The sequence below is a fragment of the Squalius cephalus genome (genome assembly GCF_949319135.1).
Source record: "Squalius cephalus genome assembly, chromosome: 13".
Classification (NCBI taxonomy): domain Eukaryota; kingdom Metazoa; phylum Chordata; class Actinopteri; order Cypriniformes; family Leuciscidae; genus Squalius; species Squalius cephalus.
The window spans coordinates 35,407,668-35,422,143 of record NC_137134.1 but is presented as its reverse complement, the minus strand read 5'-3'; the positions used below and the strand labels follow the sequence as shown (position 1 = coordinate 35,422,143).

Sequence of the window (14,476 nt, the reverse complement as noted above, 5' to 3'; positions counted from 1 at the left end):
CATTGTGGGAAATAATTTTCCATGTAGAAAACTGGATGCTCTGCACACTAAACATACTACATACTGCAGAATTAGTAGGCCGCACTCCCTGCTGTTGTTTGGCTTCACAGTCGAGCGGTTTGGCCTCAGCGCTCGGATCGCTGGCATTATTAGAGGTTTGCCCACAAAGACATCCTGGCACTCCGCCAGTTCCCTACTTTATACTACTCGTTACTTCTTTCACACGCTTTTTTCTCAATTATGGCTCAGACATGTGAGCTGAACTGAGGTGGAATTGGCAGAAAGGAAAAAACAAAAGGCCCTTGTGCTTCCTACCATTAATCTAAGTGGATGAACTTTTTTTTTTAAAGCTTGCAAGGCATTGTTTCCACAGTACGCAGAACTGCAGCGTATCTACAAGTATACTGAACTATCCAGCAAACCAGATTCACCCGTTCAAACCCTGCAGCTGGAGATCTAAGGTGGTTTTGAGAGTGTGTTTTATATCTGTGCAGTTGCTAGGGTGTTCAATTGTTGTTCAATTATTGTCTTCTGAGTGACTGCTAGGCAGTTGATGGAGTGTTTTGGACTGGTTGCTATGCAGTTGCTAGAGTGTTTTGGATTGGTTACTAGGCAGTTGCTTTAGTGCTCTCATTGGTTTCTAGGTTGTTCTAGGTGTGTTATTGGCTGTCTTGACTGATTTTAGGCATTTGCTGTGTTTTGGGTGGTTGCTAGGCTGTTGCTAGGGTGTTTCAGCATGTTGCTAGGCAGTTGCCAGAGTGTTTTGGCTGGTTGTTAGGCAGTTGCTAAAGTGTTTTGACTGGTTTCCAGGCAGTTGCTAGAGTGTTTTGGCTGGCTGTTAGGCAGTTGCTAGTGTTTTTTGGTTGGTTGTTAGGCTGTTGCTAGAGTGTTTTGGCTGGTTGTTAGGCAGTTGCTAGAGTGTTTTGACTGGTTTCCAGGCAGTTGCTAGAGTGTTTTGACTGGTTTCCAGGCAGTTGCTAGAGTGTTTTGGCTGGTTGTTAGGCAGTTGCTAGAGTGTTTTGGCTGGCTGTTAGGCAGTTGCTAGAGTGTTTTTTGGTTGGTTGTTAGGCAGTTGCTACAGTGTTTTGGTTGGTTGTTAGGCAGTTGCTAGAGTGTTTTGGCTGGTTGTTAGGCAGTTGCTAGAGTGTTTTGGTTGGTTGTTAGGCAGTTGCTAGAGTGTTTTGGTTGGTTGTTAGGCAGTTGCTACAGTGTTTTGGCTGGTTGTTAGGCAGTTGCTAGAGTGTTTTGGCTGGTTAGTTGCTAGAGTGTTTTGGCTGGCTGTTAGGCAGTTGCTAGAGTGTTTTTTGGTTGGTTGTTAGGCAGTTTGAGTGTTTTGGCTGGTTGCTAAAGGCACTTGCTAGAGAGGTTGGCTGGTTTATATTTAAATTACATTGATAAATTACATTGAAGTTATCTAATTGTTTTAGAAAAGCAGAGAGCATGTGATTTGCATTATGAAGCCAAATTCGGCTGGCATTATGGAAACAGTGAATACATGTACAACATTAAGGCCGTCCTTAATATTTTTGATGTTTACATTGGCTTTTAGCCACATGTTAATGCTCTGCAGTCTGGGAAAACATGCATATTAAAAGCCAAATAAAGCATACGCAATGCACTTTACAGGACTGTCATTAGCTGGAACAAATGACCTGTGCAAACATATGTTTTCAGAAAGATGGAGTATGTGCTGTTAACAATATGCTTACGAGATCTTTTCAACAATTAATAAACATGTTGTTTCCTCCTTTTGAAATCCCCTCTGATATGAAAACTGACAGTAGATGGATTGTAAGGAGCGAGACAGACAGGACTGACGGACATTCCTATTGACACTGAAAGTTGGCAGAGCTTCTAAACTCCTGTCAGTCATTTTCTTGGCAGAAACACTAAACAGGAAAAGGCTTAGAGGCATATTTGTTATGCTGAAATCAAAAGTCTCAATGGCACATATTTTTTATATGTGCCATTGAGACTTTTGATTTCAGCATAACCAGATCCTGCTTGATCATATCTTCAGAAAGTTCTCACAGTCAGTCAACACATGTACAAAGATAGATAGTGTTGAATGTTCATCTGATGGTCGGTAGGGGGCGTCTACACTGGTGTTAGTGGAAAGCAAAGCACCTTACAGTCAGCATGATGTTTCCTTTCCTCCCTGATGGAGAGAAAGACGGAGGAGATGCTGCTTCTACTGCTGAAATCTCCAGTTTCTCTGGCGTTTTCATGGATTCTCGCGACTCTGGGATAATTTCATGAATGCAGGACCAGTTTTATTCGTGGAAGCTCCTAAAAGACTAAAAAACAGAGGTCGATGTGGTGGATGAGAGTTGATGTCGTCGACACGGTCGCGCGCATTCCTACGAATTCGCCGGAAGAATCTGCGCGAGGGATTGTTTTTATTTCGATGTAGAGCGATCATGATGATGGATGCTGTTTATATCGAATAACTGGATTGATAATAATAATAATAATAAAACGTATAAAGACGCTTGAAGAGGCCTGTGTCCTGCTTTAACCGAAATCATCACCTCTCATCATTGAAGCATGTAGGCTACTGTAGTAAATTACTTTTTTAAATTATAAATCGCGTATAAGTAAATACTAACATGCTCGTTGTTTTCTTTATAAAAACGTAATATTATATATTTTATCTAATTTATTTAAACTCAACTGTCAGAGTGATGCATTCATCATTGCAACTGCTTAAAATGACATTTTAAAGCAGTAGCCTATAGTTCATTAAAAAAATGACTATTCGGTCATTATTATTTTTTTATATAAAGAGTTTGTATATTATATTGTAGCCTACCAGCTACTGCTGACTGAATTATCTGTGTCATCGATAGATGTTTTATCTGCTGTAAAAAGTGAGCAGCCTTTTATGACTTTCTCCTTATATTTTTTTCTTTACAACAACTGAACGTTCTTAATTATTGTCTTATAATATGACAGACTCAGTGTCAGTGACGAAGGCAAAGACCCGAAACTTTTGTCAACTTTATCTCCTGTCTATAATAAAATATTTTTAGAGTACAGACTTTTTTTGTTGCATTTTTTATTAATATTACAATAATAAATCCCAAATAATTTGGGAATTTGTCGAAATTAACGTCTTTTTTTAGATTTATATCCCATATGTACCCCTAATATTTGGCATAGTTTATTACGATTTAGTCTGATTTGTTTTAAAAAACTATTGAAAACTATTATTGACTAATCGCTGTGGAGTCGTGACGTCATGGAGGCCGCTAAAATAAAAGTAGAAAATATGTTTCTCGTAATATTATATATTTTATCTATTTTATTTAAACTTAGTTGTCAGAGTGATGCATTCAACATAGCAACCGCTCAAAATTTACATTTTAAAGCAGTAGTTCATTAAAAAATAATATTAATTATTATATAGAGTTTGTGAATTATATCGTTCCAGCTACTGCTGACTGAATTATCTGTGTCATCGGTAGATGGTTTATCTGCTGTAATAAGTTAGCAGCCTTTTATGACTTTCTCCTTATACTGTGTCTATAGGGTTGAGGAACTTGTAAACCAGTGGATTTGGCGGCAGGACTTCTGGCTTCCTCCTGGCGTCACATGGAAAGATATCGCAGACGGGACATCAGATGGAGGTCGGCATCCCGTACCCCGTGACCTGCTCATCTGCCTGCCCTTGGCCCTGGGTTTCATCGCCCTGCGCTTTATTTTTGAAAGGTCGATATCAATATCATGTCTTCATTGAATTATGTTTAAATTTATTACGTTACTGTAGAACATAGTGCTCTGTAGCTTTAAATCCAAGCAGACTAAGCTTGTTAAAGCTTGCTTCTACGCATGCGCAAGTATGTGTTACAGTGATTAGTTTTATTCTTGCATGTTAAACTCCTGCATCTCCACCTGTAAAGATATAGGTTGTTAAACGAATCTTTGCCTTACCGCTCGTCAATCAACAGTTACATTAATGCAGAGCATTGTCTAAGTAGGCACAAACATATTTCCCACCCAATATTCATTAAAGTAATGCAAAAAAAAAATTACTACACAATAATTATAAAATAATACTGTCCATAATGATATATCAGCCAATCATGAATCACCTCAACACTTCCTAGCCCCGCCCTAGCAACCATTGTCGAGCACCTTAGCAACCAAAATCCAAAGAGGGATATCTTCCATTCTGAATGTCACAGAGGAATGAGAGTTGTTTATATCATGCATACTGAAGTAGCCTTTGGAGTTTCATCATTGGCAGCTCCCAAGCCACTCCCTAGCAACCAAACAGAGTACCCTAGCAACCGTTTAGCAAGACCTATATCTCTGCATCAGAACATCATATAGAGATGGGGGTTGGCTCGTTTGTTTCAGTTGGGAAACAGTCTGTAAAGATCACCATGCATATGTGACATTCACAGCCTAGCAACCGTTTAGATCCACCTAGCAAACATATTGCAACATATAGAAGCCATATTTCAGCTCCACAACATCATACAGACATGGTTGTTGGCTCGTATGCAATCATGTACAACATTGTAGCAACTATCCGAGCAACCGAGTGGCGAGTTTTGCCACTGCAAGGACCACTCATATTTTCTTCAGGAAATGTACATTCTAGTTTTTAATAATATACAATTTTTAACCCGGTGCAATGTGACGCACTGACGCAAAACTGTTGTGCGATGTGAAAACAGTGTCAACCAATCAGAAGATATTTCATGTTACAAAATTGTAAAGGGGCTAACAAGCATTATGCAAATCAACAAAATGTTGCTTGTCTAAACCAAATTGAATTGAACAAAATATGCTAAATTACATTTTTTATTGATTTCCTTTGGTTATGAGGTGAAGGACTCGCCCTCGACAGTTACATTCACCATTATTATAGAGTTGTCAAGTTTTTTTCCCAGTTTGTCTGGATGAGCGGCTCAAGCGTAGACCTGTAGAAAGGATGCGACTCTCTCCAGGTTGCAGCTGTTTCTTACGTCTTCCTGAAACTAAATCTTGGCCTTTAATTATCAGATGGTCCCCAACATCTAGGTCTCCACCATCTTGCGTTTGAGTAAAGATCTTGAGTTTCGGACAGCATCAGCTGTCAAAAGTGTATCTTTTGCGTTTGCTGTGAACCCCGTCACTCTCTTAACAAAAGCCATTGTGTGTGTGTCGTAGGGTTGTGGCGTTGCCGCTCAGCCGATGGTTGGGAGTCCGTGACAGGGTTTGGGTTCATGTCACGCCTGTCCCGAAGCTGGAGGCGTTTTACTTGCAGAAGAAGAAGCAGCCGTCACAGGTTAGTGAGTCACGTGTGCACCTGTGTGTGCCAAGAGTGAGATATCTAATTCTGTTTATCAACATCAGAGGCTCTGATGTCACTGTTACACCCTGATGATGAAGAGCATACGCACGAGGATGTAGCACACAAATATTGGGTGCAATTGTGCGTTTTTTAATTAAATATATTATCAATATTTTTCAGTATTAAACAAAAAATATTACATTTTCTTTATTTTTATTTTCTGCATTTTTGTTGCAATGCATTTTGGGATTGCATTCTCCCTGAATTATACATTCAGTGCTGACTTAGATTTTTTTCCAAAATGATGTGCAGGCAGCAAAACATTACAATGTAATATTAAACATTTATAAATTATTAATAATTTATAAATAAAAATATAAATAAGTTTTAGTCATTGTTAATGATTATAAAGCATGTGTAATAAGATAATTAATAATCTAAGATAATTATATTATAGTATATTAATAAAATAATAAAAAAATATTTAATTAAATAAATATTTAAATAAATCATTAAATAGTTAATAAAAACATTGAAAATAATTACATTTTTACAATTACATTACATTTTAATAATTATTAAATCAGACAGATTAATAAATGTCTGTTGTATATATATATATATATATATATATATATATAAAATTAAATACATTATTACACTGGGACTCATTATATTACTTATCACTACTATAATATATATATTATAGTAGTGATAAGTAATATAATGAGTCCCAGTGTAATAATGTATTGAATTTTGAAATATATTTCTTTTAATATTTCCTTTAATTTTAGGGTAAAAAATGAGCATGGTTTGGGGAAAGGCCCTTTTAGTTTGACAGTGTCTGTGTTTTTCTTCAGAATGATTTGGTGGTTCTGGAAAAGCACTGCGGACTCACTCAGCGCCAAATCCAGACCTGGCTGCGTCAGCGCCGGAACCAGGACAGACCCAGCAACACCAGGAAGTTCTGCGAAGCTTCGTACGTTCACATATTTTCTGCCTAAAATGAGGCCACATCATAATTTGTGACTGGTTTGCATTTGATTAGAGTGGTCTTTTCTGTCTGGTTTCTCAGGTGGAGGTTTGTCTTTTATCTCATTGCGTTCTCAGCTGGTCTCATCTCCCTGATTAATGTGAGTTTCTCCAATGAGATACTATCTTTCTAAAGCATTTTACCAATTCTTTCCTCAGAATCGAACCCCTCATGATCACCTTTGCAAGTAAATATTATGAAATATCGAGATGTGGCTGACAATTTCAGAAAATGTTTTTATTTTTAACATTTCACTTGAAAACTAATTTTCAACTTGAAAAATAATTTTGTAGTATTTTTTTGTTATTATGAAAAATGATTTCTTTAAATTAAGACACTACTTGCACTATTCTGCTTCCATAAGTTGTCTTATTTTAGACTTATGGAAAGAAAACATCCCAAATACAAATGTAAGCTTTTATATTACTGCAATGGATCTATTTGCGTCTGTAGATTTCAGTTACAATACATATCTTTAAAGGCTGTTCTCTCAAAATGAGTTTTTTTCTCCACTTCAGTAGCACTTATACACACCAAACTTTACAGTTTTATTCCCTTCTATATTCTGAAGGTTTTTACTGAGGGGTTTGTTGATACAGTATAATTCACCTGATTTATATAACATTTAACTCCAAAAAACATGGAGAAAATTTATTTTTTTCTGGCTGATTCATCTTACAAGAGCCAGAAATATGTTGAAATCTTTTGTTTTCAGAAATTAAGGATAAAATGTTTCTGTTAACTTGCAAAATCAACATTTTACTTGTTTGAATATTGGTGTTAATCTAAAACTAGATAAAAAAAATGTTTTTGTCAAGACAAACTTTGACGTTGGCTTAATAAAGGCCGGCGTAAGTTGTTTTAAAAATTTTAAGTTTAAAGGTTTTAGGTTTAAATCTGTTGACAGTATTTTCTGATTTCTGGACTGATAAAAAGATAAATCCAAAATCTCTTCTGTAAAAACATTTAACTCTAACATGTCAACAAAATCAAACAATAATTTTGAACCTGGCTTTATCCAGTGTTTAGATTAATGTTCTGGAAATGTATGCAAATTAGTTCATATTGAATTAGATAATGTGTAATTTGCATATTTAAACATAAAATAAAATCTTGTATTAAAATAAATAAATAATAAATTAATAAACTGGGGAAAGTATGGTTGTATCTAATAGTTAAAATTTTACCCTATTCACTTGTGATATCTTGCCTTGAGAAAGTGAAGAAAGTAAAGAAGTTAAGAATTTTTTTAGTTTAAATATTTATTTTATTTAAAGTTAAATATTTCTAGAGATAACTATCTATCCATCTATATTAAAAATTTTGTAAAATTTATTAAAAAAGAATTATTTCTTAATAATCTCTAAATTAGTGGTCCTTTTATGAACAATAAATTAGTGCATGTTACTCCAAAGTAAAAATAAAAAAGAAGTGTTTTTGTAATCAAAACTTAGCTTTTGCACATTCTCATTTAATAATTTTTGTCAAATTATGTTCTTCAGACCCCATGGTTTTGGGATCATCGGGAATGCTGGCACGGATACCCAAGACAGGTCCGTAACAAACGACTCTCAACACACGCTCACTTCCTGTGAACAATCCCAGGAACTTCATCCACTCTCTGTTGAGCCTCTTTGAAGGAGATTAGGCAGAAATCTGAGGAACTAGTCAGCGCCGCACCCTACGATACCATCAAAACAGTCATGATTCATCTTACAAGAGCCAGAAATATGTTGAAATCTTTTGTTTTCAGAAATTAAGGATAAAATGTTTCTGTTAACTTGCAAAATCAACATTTTACTTGTTTGAATATTGGTGTTAATCTAAAACTAGATAAAAAAATGTTTTTGTCAAGACAAACTTTGACGTTGGCTTAATAAAGGCCGGCGTAAGTTGTTTTAAAAATTTTAAGTTTAAAGGTTTTAGGTTTAAATCTTTTAATTCTAAAATAGTTTTATGTTCGAAGTAGATTTACAAAGTAGGTTTTAAGGCCAGAAAGAAAGATATATACATACATACATTGATGGTAGATAGAAAGATAGATCCATACATACATACATAGATAGATACATACATAGATAGATAGACAGATATATAGATCCATACATACATAGATTGATGGATTGATAGATAGATACCTAGATTCATACATACATTCATAGATATATACATAGATAGATAGATAGATAAATAGATAGATAGATATATTTTTAATTATGTTAAGCCAACATAATAAGAGGAATAAAATTCATAGTTGTGCTTTTCCAGATCATATTGCCATATTATTTCTGATTTCATCTGTAGGCCGTAGCAGAAGCTCAGTACTGGTATTACATCATGGAGTTGTCCTTCTACCTCTCGCTTCTGCTCTGCGTGTCTGTGGACATAAAGCGCAAAGTAAGTTTGACTCCTTCAACATGAACTTATAAGGATCTTGTAATTGATAAATTGTGCTAATGTGTTTTATTTCCTGGTTGTGTAGGACTTCAAAGAGCAAATCATTCATCACATCGCCACCATTTTCCTCATCGCATTCTCGTACTGTGCGAATTATGTACGAGTGGGAACCCTGGTGATGCTCGTCCACGACTCCTCGGACTTCCTGCTGGAGGTAAATCGCTGAATTTGATTGGCTGCTCTGTGAGTCTTAGGATACATTAGGGAATAGTGATAGAGTTGAAACAATAGTTTTATGGCTCCAATTGGCAATTAATTCAGACTTGTGTTCATTCAAATGTCCACAATATTCATCGCAGAAGTTTTTACTGTAAAAATAGCTTTGATCTTGTCAGATTTATTTTAGAAGTTGTTTCAGGTTCTTTTTGCTTCAGGGGTAAATAAATACCAGGAAATACATTATAGATTCACAAATTCCCCTTTTTGAAAATATTAGTTTTTTCCTTAATAGTAACAGAATGAAGCACATAAACGACATTGACTTCCATCAGTTTATCGCTCGCATAAATAACCAATGTTTCATCTTTGTTTAATTGTTGATTTGCAGTCTGCTAAAATGTTTAATTACGCTGGATGGAGGAAGACGTGCGATGCCCTGTTTGTCATTTTCGCTGTGGTTTTCCTGGTAACTCGCCTCGTGGTTTTCCCGTGCAGGTAATAACTTCATCGCATCGTGTATGAAGGCACATTTCATTTGAAACGCTGATTTTGAATACATTCTTCTCAAGTATAAGATGTCCAAATGGCTTTAAACATTACTTATAAACTTCATTTCCAGAGTTATCTATACAGCTGTGGTGGATTCATTGGACGTCTTTCTTCCGTACCCTGGTTATTATTTCTTAAACGGCCTATTGCTGGTTCTTCAAGCACTGCACATCTTCTGGGCTTGGTTGATTCTTCGAATGGTTCACAAATTTGTCTTTTTAGGCAAAGTAAGTATCAAAGTTGCTATCTCTTTAACTTTTTTCTAAGTGTTACAGAATAGTCATTTAAAAATATTAAAAAGTAAATTATTTTTTAAGTGATTCGGAATAGTCATATAAAAAACGTCAACGTGTTTTTAAGGTGGAACGCGATGAACGGAGTGATGAAGAGAGTGAGGTTGATGAAGATGAAGTTGGAGAAGAAGAGTGCAGCAGGGAGCAGAAAAACGGTGCATTTAACTCAAAATTGGCATCATTGGCCAATAACTGTGTTTTGAACAATTTAACCAATCAAAGACGAAAAATGAATAGCAGAACACCAAAAGCCAGATAGTAAAGCTACCTTATGTATTTTTTATGTTTAAACATATTAAATGCCCTCCACTCCTCTTGGCTTATCTTGTTTGTCAAGGTCTAACTTTGATTTCAGATTGACAATGTTTTGGTTGTGTGATTTGGAGAACCTAATGCACTGATTGCATAGAACAAATACTACTACTTGTTTGCATTATTACATTACCATTAGAGTATACTGTATTTGATATGGGTTCAAAGCGCTGTCTTTAATTGGTTTAATTAATCAAAGTGATGGCTCTGTAAAACTTAAACAGTAATATAAATATATTTTTAGGGGCATTCTTTTTAAGTACTTTTAATAGAACAAAACATGGATATTTCAGTCTTCTAAGTTGTGTGAAAGTGTGAGCTTTCTGCAGTGGCTCTTGTTTTTCTAAATGGACATTTGTGGACCACTTAGAAAAGACTTAGAGCGCCATCTATTGGTGAAATATCCAATTGTCTTTGTGATTTTGCTACTGTTGCAAGGAACTACTGGGGCTTGTTGTTTTATAAGATAGCCTAGTACTTTTTGTTGTGCATTGCCTTACTAAACAAGAAATGCGATGATTTGTGCATAGAAATCTTAAAAGTAAAAGTGGGATTTGAGGACTCCTATGTAGACCCCTTAATTTCTTGATTATTGAATCTGCTCTAAGGGCTAAATGTTTTTGTTGTTCTGCATAGGGCTGGAAATGTATTCATATTTAGAATACATTCACACACCGAGCCTAAGTTGTTTATTTGCACCATAGCCATAAAATGCGCCTTTGTCCGAAATCTGTGCATCTGTCCTACACTGTTTCACTTTTGTTTTACAATGACCTGTGATTGTTTTTGTATGTTTAGTTATTGGGATTTTACTGTGCTCTGATTTCATTAATACTAACATCCTGCAGATGTTATTTAACTTTTAATGATGACAGAAGAGGGATATATTATGAAATAAGAACTTTCATCTTTAATACTGTTATTATTGCATACTTGTTTCTCACTCCACCATTTTCTCTGTGACCTTTTGAATAACAATAAAAATGTCAAGAACAATGATCCTCATATAATTAATTATCCCCAACCTTGCTCAACAAAATGTTTCTGTATTTGGTTTATTGCATGTCATTTGGCTGAAAGAAACAACCGTGTTAACGTGGCTTTAGAAGGGATTCACATGCATTGTGACAGAACCTCTTATGGGTACAGGACAGGGTATTTTATCATCAATTTCTAAGCAAGTGTCAATGTAAGGGTCCAGTAGGATCATGTTTGGTAATGTTTTGTTAATCTTCCTCTCGCTCAGTATGTAAATCTGCCCTTTTACTGTGGCACAGCCTGTGAAGAATTTGTTGTCCAGACAGTCCTCTTGAAGAATGGTCCACTCATCTGTGTCGATGTCTAAGCGCAGAGCCTGTCCTCCCAGGAGATAGAGAGCACCATTGAGCTCTGTTGCAAGAAGGTCGTAACTGGAAAAGAAGTTCATGTGTACAGAACTGACACAGGACTGGTTGAAGTGGCATCTGTGCATTGCCTGAAAACAGGAGTTGGAAACTCTGGCCCTCGAGGTCCATTGTACTGCAAAGTTTAGCTTCAATCCTAATCAAACACACCTGCCAGTAGTTTTCAAGTAATTGTGATTTTTCAGACTTGTTTGATTTGTGTTGGAGCTCACCTCTGCAGGGCAGTGGACCGTCAGGGCCAGAGTTGCCCAACTCTTCCCTAAAACAAATTGGACACAATTTAATTTACTCACCGTGGGAATGGAGAATATGACACCACGTCCCATTGGTCAACCTCTGGCCTGTACCTCTGAATCCCACTGTAAACTTCTCCATTCTCATCCAGACCACAGGCCACGTAAATACAAGTCCCCAAACTGACAGTAGCCGCCCTTTCCACAGCCCTCACCATGGGACTGACGCCGTCCCATTCTTCTGCTCCCAGAACCAACCTCTCAACGTCAGCCACAGGTCCCTCATCCATGCTACCGCCAAATACAAACAGCTTGAACTCCAGAGCCGCTGAGCAGTGGCTGTGTCTGGACTTCTGCATCGCCGGGCCGTCCACCCACCGCTCATTGGCACATTGATAAATGCTCACCCAATCCACGTTGTACCACAACACATCCCGGAAGTAGCCTCCAGTCACTACTATGCTGTCCCCTTAGAGAAAGAAATAGCATTTTAGATGGTGAGGACAGTAAGACAAAGAATGTGAAATAACATCCCTATTCTGTTCCTGGAGATCTACCTTAATGCAAAGTTCCCAAATCAAACACCTAAACAAGCTCATTAAGATCAGGAACACTCGATAGTTACAAAACAGGAGCTGGGTTGGAACTGAACTCTTCTGAAAGGAACTCTTCTTTTGCAGGGATGGATGTGATTGGCACCATCCACTGTAGGGGTGAAACTGATACTACAACTGCATTTCTTTCTTATGCGGTCCACAGAGAACAAATAAAGTTGTTTAACTTATGTATGACTGCACAATAACTGGTAATAGTTGTGGTTGGCTATTCATAATGCAAAGCATTTTGGTTATATGCTGTTCTGTGCTCACCCTCTTGCACAAGTGTAGTACTTTTAATTGATTAGCTCTACAGGAACAGGTTTGGGCACTCCTGACATAAAAAGCTTATATTGGGAAAGGCATGCAACATCTGATCAACCATTATCCAGATTATCGTTATGATAACAACTTGTTGCAGGTTAAAATGTATAGGGCCAGATGAGGTTGTTACCTACTGCAGCCACGGAGTACTGCGTGAGACACTTCTTTTGCAGGGGTGGATGGGATTGCCACCTTCCACTGTAGGGGTGGAACTGGTACAGCAATTGCTCTTCTTGCTCATGCGACCCACCGAGAACAAACAGAGTTTCCCTTGAACGAGTTCTAGGGAAAGACCTGCCCATAGTCCAACTACTGGGCAAGTTATCGTTCAGTCTACAAATTAGCTTAGCACGTGGATCTGAACTGTTTATCTTGGTCAGAAGATCAGTAATGTAGGGAAGACTTAAGCACTCAGGCCTAACCAGGCCCACTAGTTCCATGAAGTCTTCTTCCCGACTTGGGGCAAATGCTGCCCAGCGAAGGGCCACGTCAAGGACCAGGTCTTCCCTGGGAATGCTTAAGTTGTCGCTAGCGAGGAGGTTGGCAATGCTTTCCTTTGAAAGGAACATAAAGTCCTGCTCGGAGGCTATGGCAGGTAGATGGGTCAAGGCTACTTCCCTTGCTGCGGCGTAGAGGTCCAGACAGCCAAGCTGCCAAGCATATGCCATCATTCCCAAGCAGTTACTAAGATGCAATTGCCTTTCCAAGAACTTACAGCAGAGTAGACGAGCCCTGTCCAACTGAAGGAAGTCGGCGGCCTCCAGAATATCAAGGACGTTCTTTCTGTCCAGGGTCAGCTTTAAGTTCTTTGTGAACTCCATTAGGGTGTGAAACTGCCGTAGTCCCACTCCCTTAATCTCAATGTGCTTCCTGGTGCTCTCCCGACCCCCGCCGAAGAACAAGGCTCGGAAGTATGGACTCAGCTGGGCCAAATGCTTGCGGTTCACAAAGAATAACTCCCCCTCCACTTGGAGCACTACATCAGGAGCGACAATGACAGCATGCTGGTCCTCCTCAATGAAATCTTTCTCAGTTTCTGAGCTCCGAACATTGGAACCTACTTCTTGCTGTACACAAGCCATGATTGTGCACTCACCCTCCCACCACTTGCTTCTCTGTTGAAGCGAATCATGTGACATTTATAGCCTTGCCCTAGCCTGTCACATACTCTCCATGGGAATGGGGTCAGCAAGCAAAGGAATACAAGGGCTAAATATATCTTGGGTACAGTGCTAGCAATGCCTGATTTCAGAAAGCACACAAAATGCTTTTGTGAATATATTAAAGGACATCTTTTTCAAGGATTATTATACACTGAAAGGCTGAAGTCAGTCTCCACTTCAAGGTTTGAAATGTGTACGTATGCAAGATTCAAGTCAATACTACAAGGGGTAGATTTTGGACAACTGAACAGCTCTAACCCATATGAGAATTTTACTTTGGGAAATACTCATGAATAAAAAAATTGTTTTAAATATCCATTTGGCTCAAGAAATAAACTCCTTTAGAGAATACACTACATGGAGGGTTTCATGTATTTTCAATAAATATGCATTAAACTTTTAGCATTTTGTGATCGACACCATTTTATAGCATCAACTGAATCTTAAGATCAGATAAGTCATTTAAACTTCACAATTGTAGCCTACCCTATCTCTTGGATACATCCTAAGATTTATTTGTTTGATTTCACTGCAATGTTTGAATACAAGAATAATGCAATTCAATGTTCATACATTTAACTTCAAGTATAACTGGACAAGAGCTGTGTAAAGAGTACAAATCACAAGCGAAATTTTGTTTTCGAAACTCTAATTTTCCTTACCTGATAAA

General features: G+C 37.4%; 2 protein-coding genes across 2 annotated transcripts; one reads left to right on the top strand and one right to left on the bottom strand.

Moving 5' to 3' along the window:
* The first annotated feature begins 2,107 nt into the window (after positions 1-2,107).
* On the top strand, positions 2,108-11,090 carry cers4a (ceramide synthase 4a). The gene is made up of 11 exons (XM_079890969.1): positions 2,108-2,549; positions 3,532-3,711; positions 5,161-5,278; positions 6,145-6,263; positions 6,360-6,417; positions 7,820-7,870; positions 8,622-8,714; positions 8,800-8,928; positions 9,322-9,428; positions 9,553-9,709; positions 9,843-11,090. Coding segments are annotated over exons 1-11 (1,206 nt in total). The 5' UTR covers positions 2,108-2,547; the 3' UTR covers positions 10,035-11,090.
* Positions 10,977-13,817, bottom strand: LOC307170034 (kelch-like protein 23). Its single transcript, XM_079890966.1, has 3 exons — positions 12,774-13,817; positions 11,784-12,192; positions 10,977-11,496 (listed from the first exon to the last, which is right to left on the bottom strand). The coding sequence occupies exons 1-3, from the start codon at positions 13,780-13,782 to the stop codon at positions 11,190-11,192; spliced, it is 1,725 nt and encodes a 574-aa protein (XP_079747092.1). The 5' UTR covers positions 13,783-13,817; the 3' UTR covers positions 10,977-11,189.
* Between the last annotated feature and the right edge of the window lie 659 nt (positions 13,818-14,476).

What these genes read in the sequence shown, in the direction of transcription:
- cers4a (XM_079890969.1), top strand. An exon ending in CTGCGCTTTATTTTTGAAAG is followed by an intron (nt 3,712 to 5,160) that starts GTCGATATCAAT and finishes TGTGTGTCGTAG; the next exon opens with GGTTGTGGCGTTGCCGCTCA. An exon ending in CCTCGGACTTCCTGCTGGAG is followed by an intron (nt 8,929 to 9,321) that starts GTAAATCGCTGA and finishes GTTGATTTGCAG; the next exon opens with TCTGCTAAAATGTTTAATTA.
- LOC307170034 (XM_079890966.1), bottom strand. Translation starts at nt 13,782, where the DNA reads ATGTCACATGATTCGCTTCAACAGAGAAGCAAGTGGTGGGAGGGTGAG. An exon ending in GTACTCCGTGGCTGCAGTAG is followed by an intron (nt 12,193 to 12,773) that starts GTAACAACCTCA and finishes TCTTTCTCTAAG; the next exon opens with GGGACAGCATAGTAGTGACT. An exon ending in TCATATTCTCCATTCCCACG is followed by an intron (nt 11,497 to 11,783) that starts GTGAGTAAATTA and finishes CTTCTTTTCCAG; the next exon opens with TTACGACCTTCTTGCAACAG.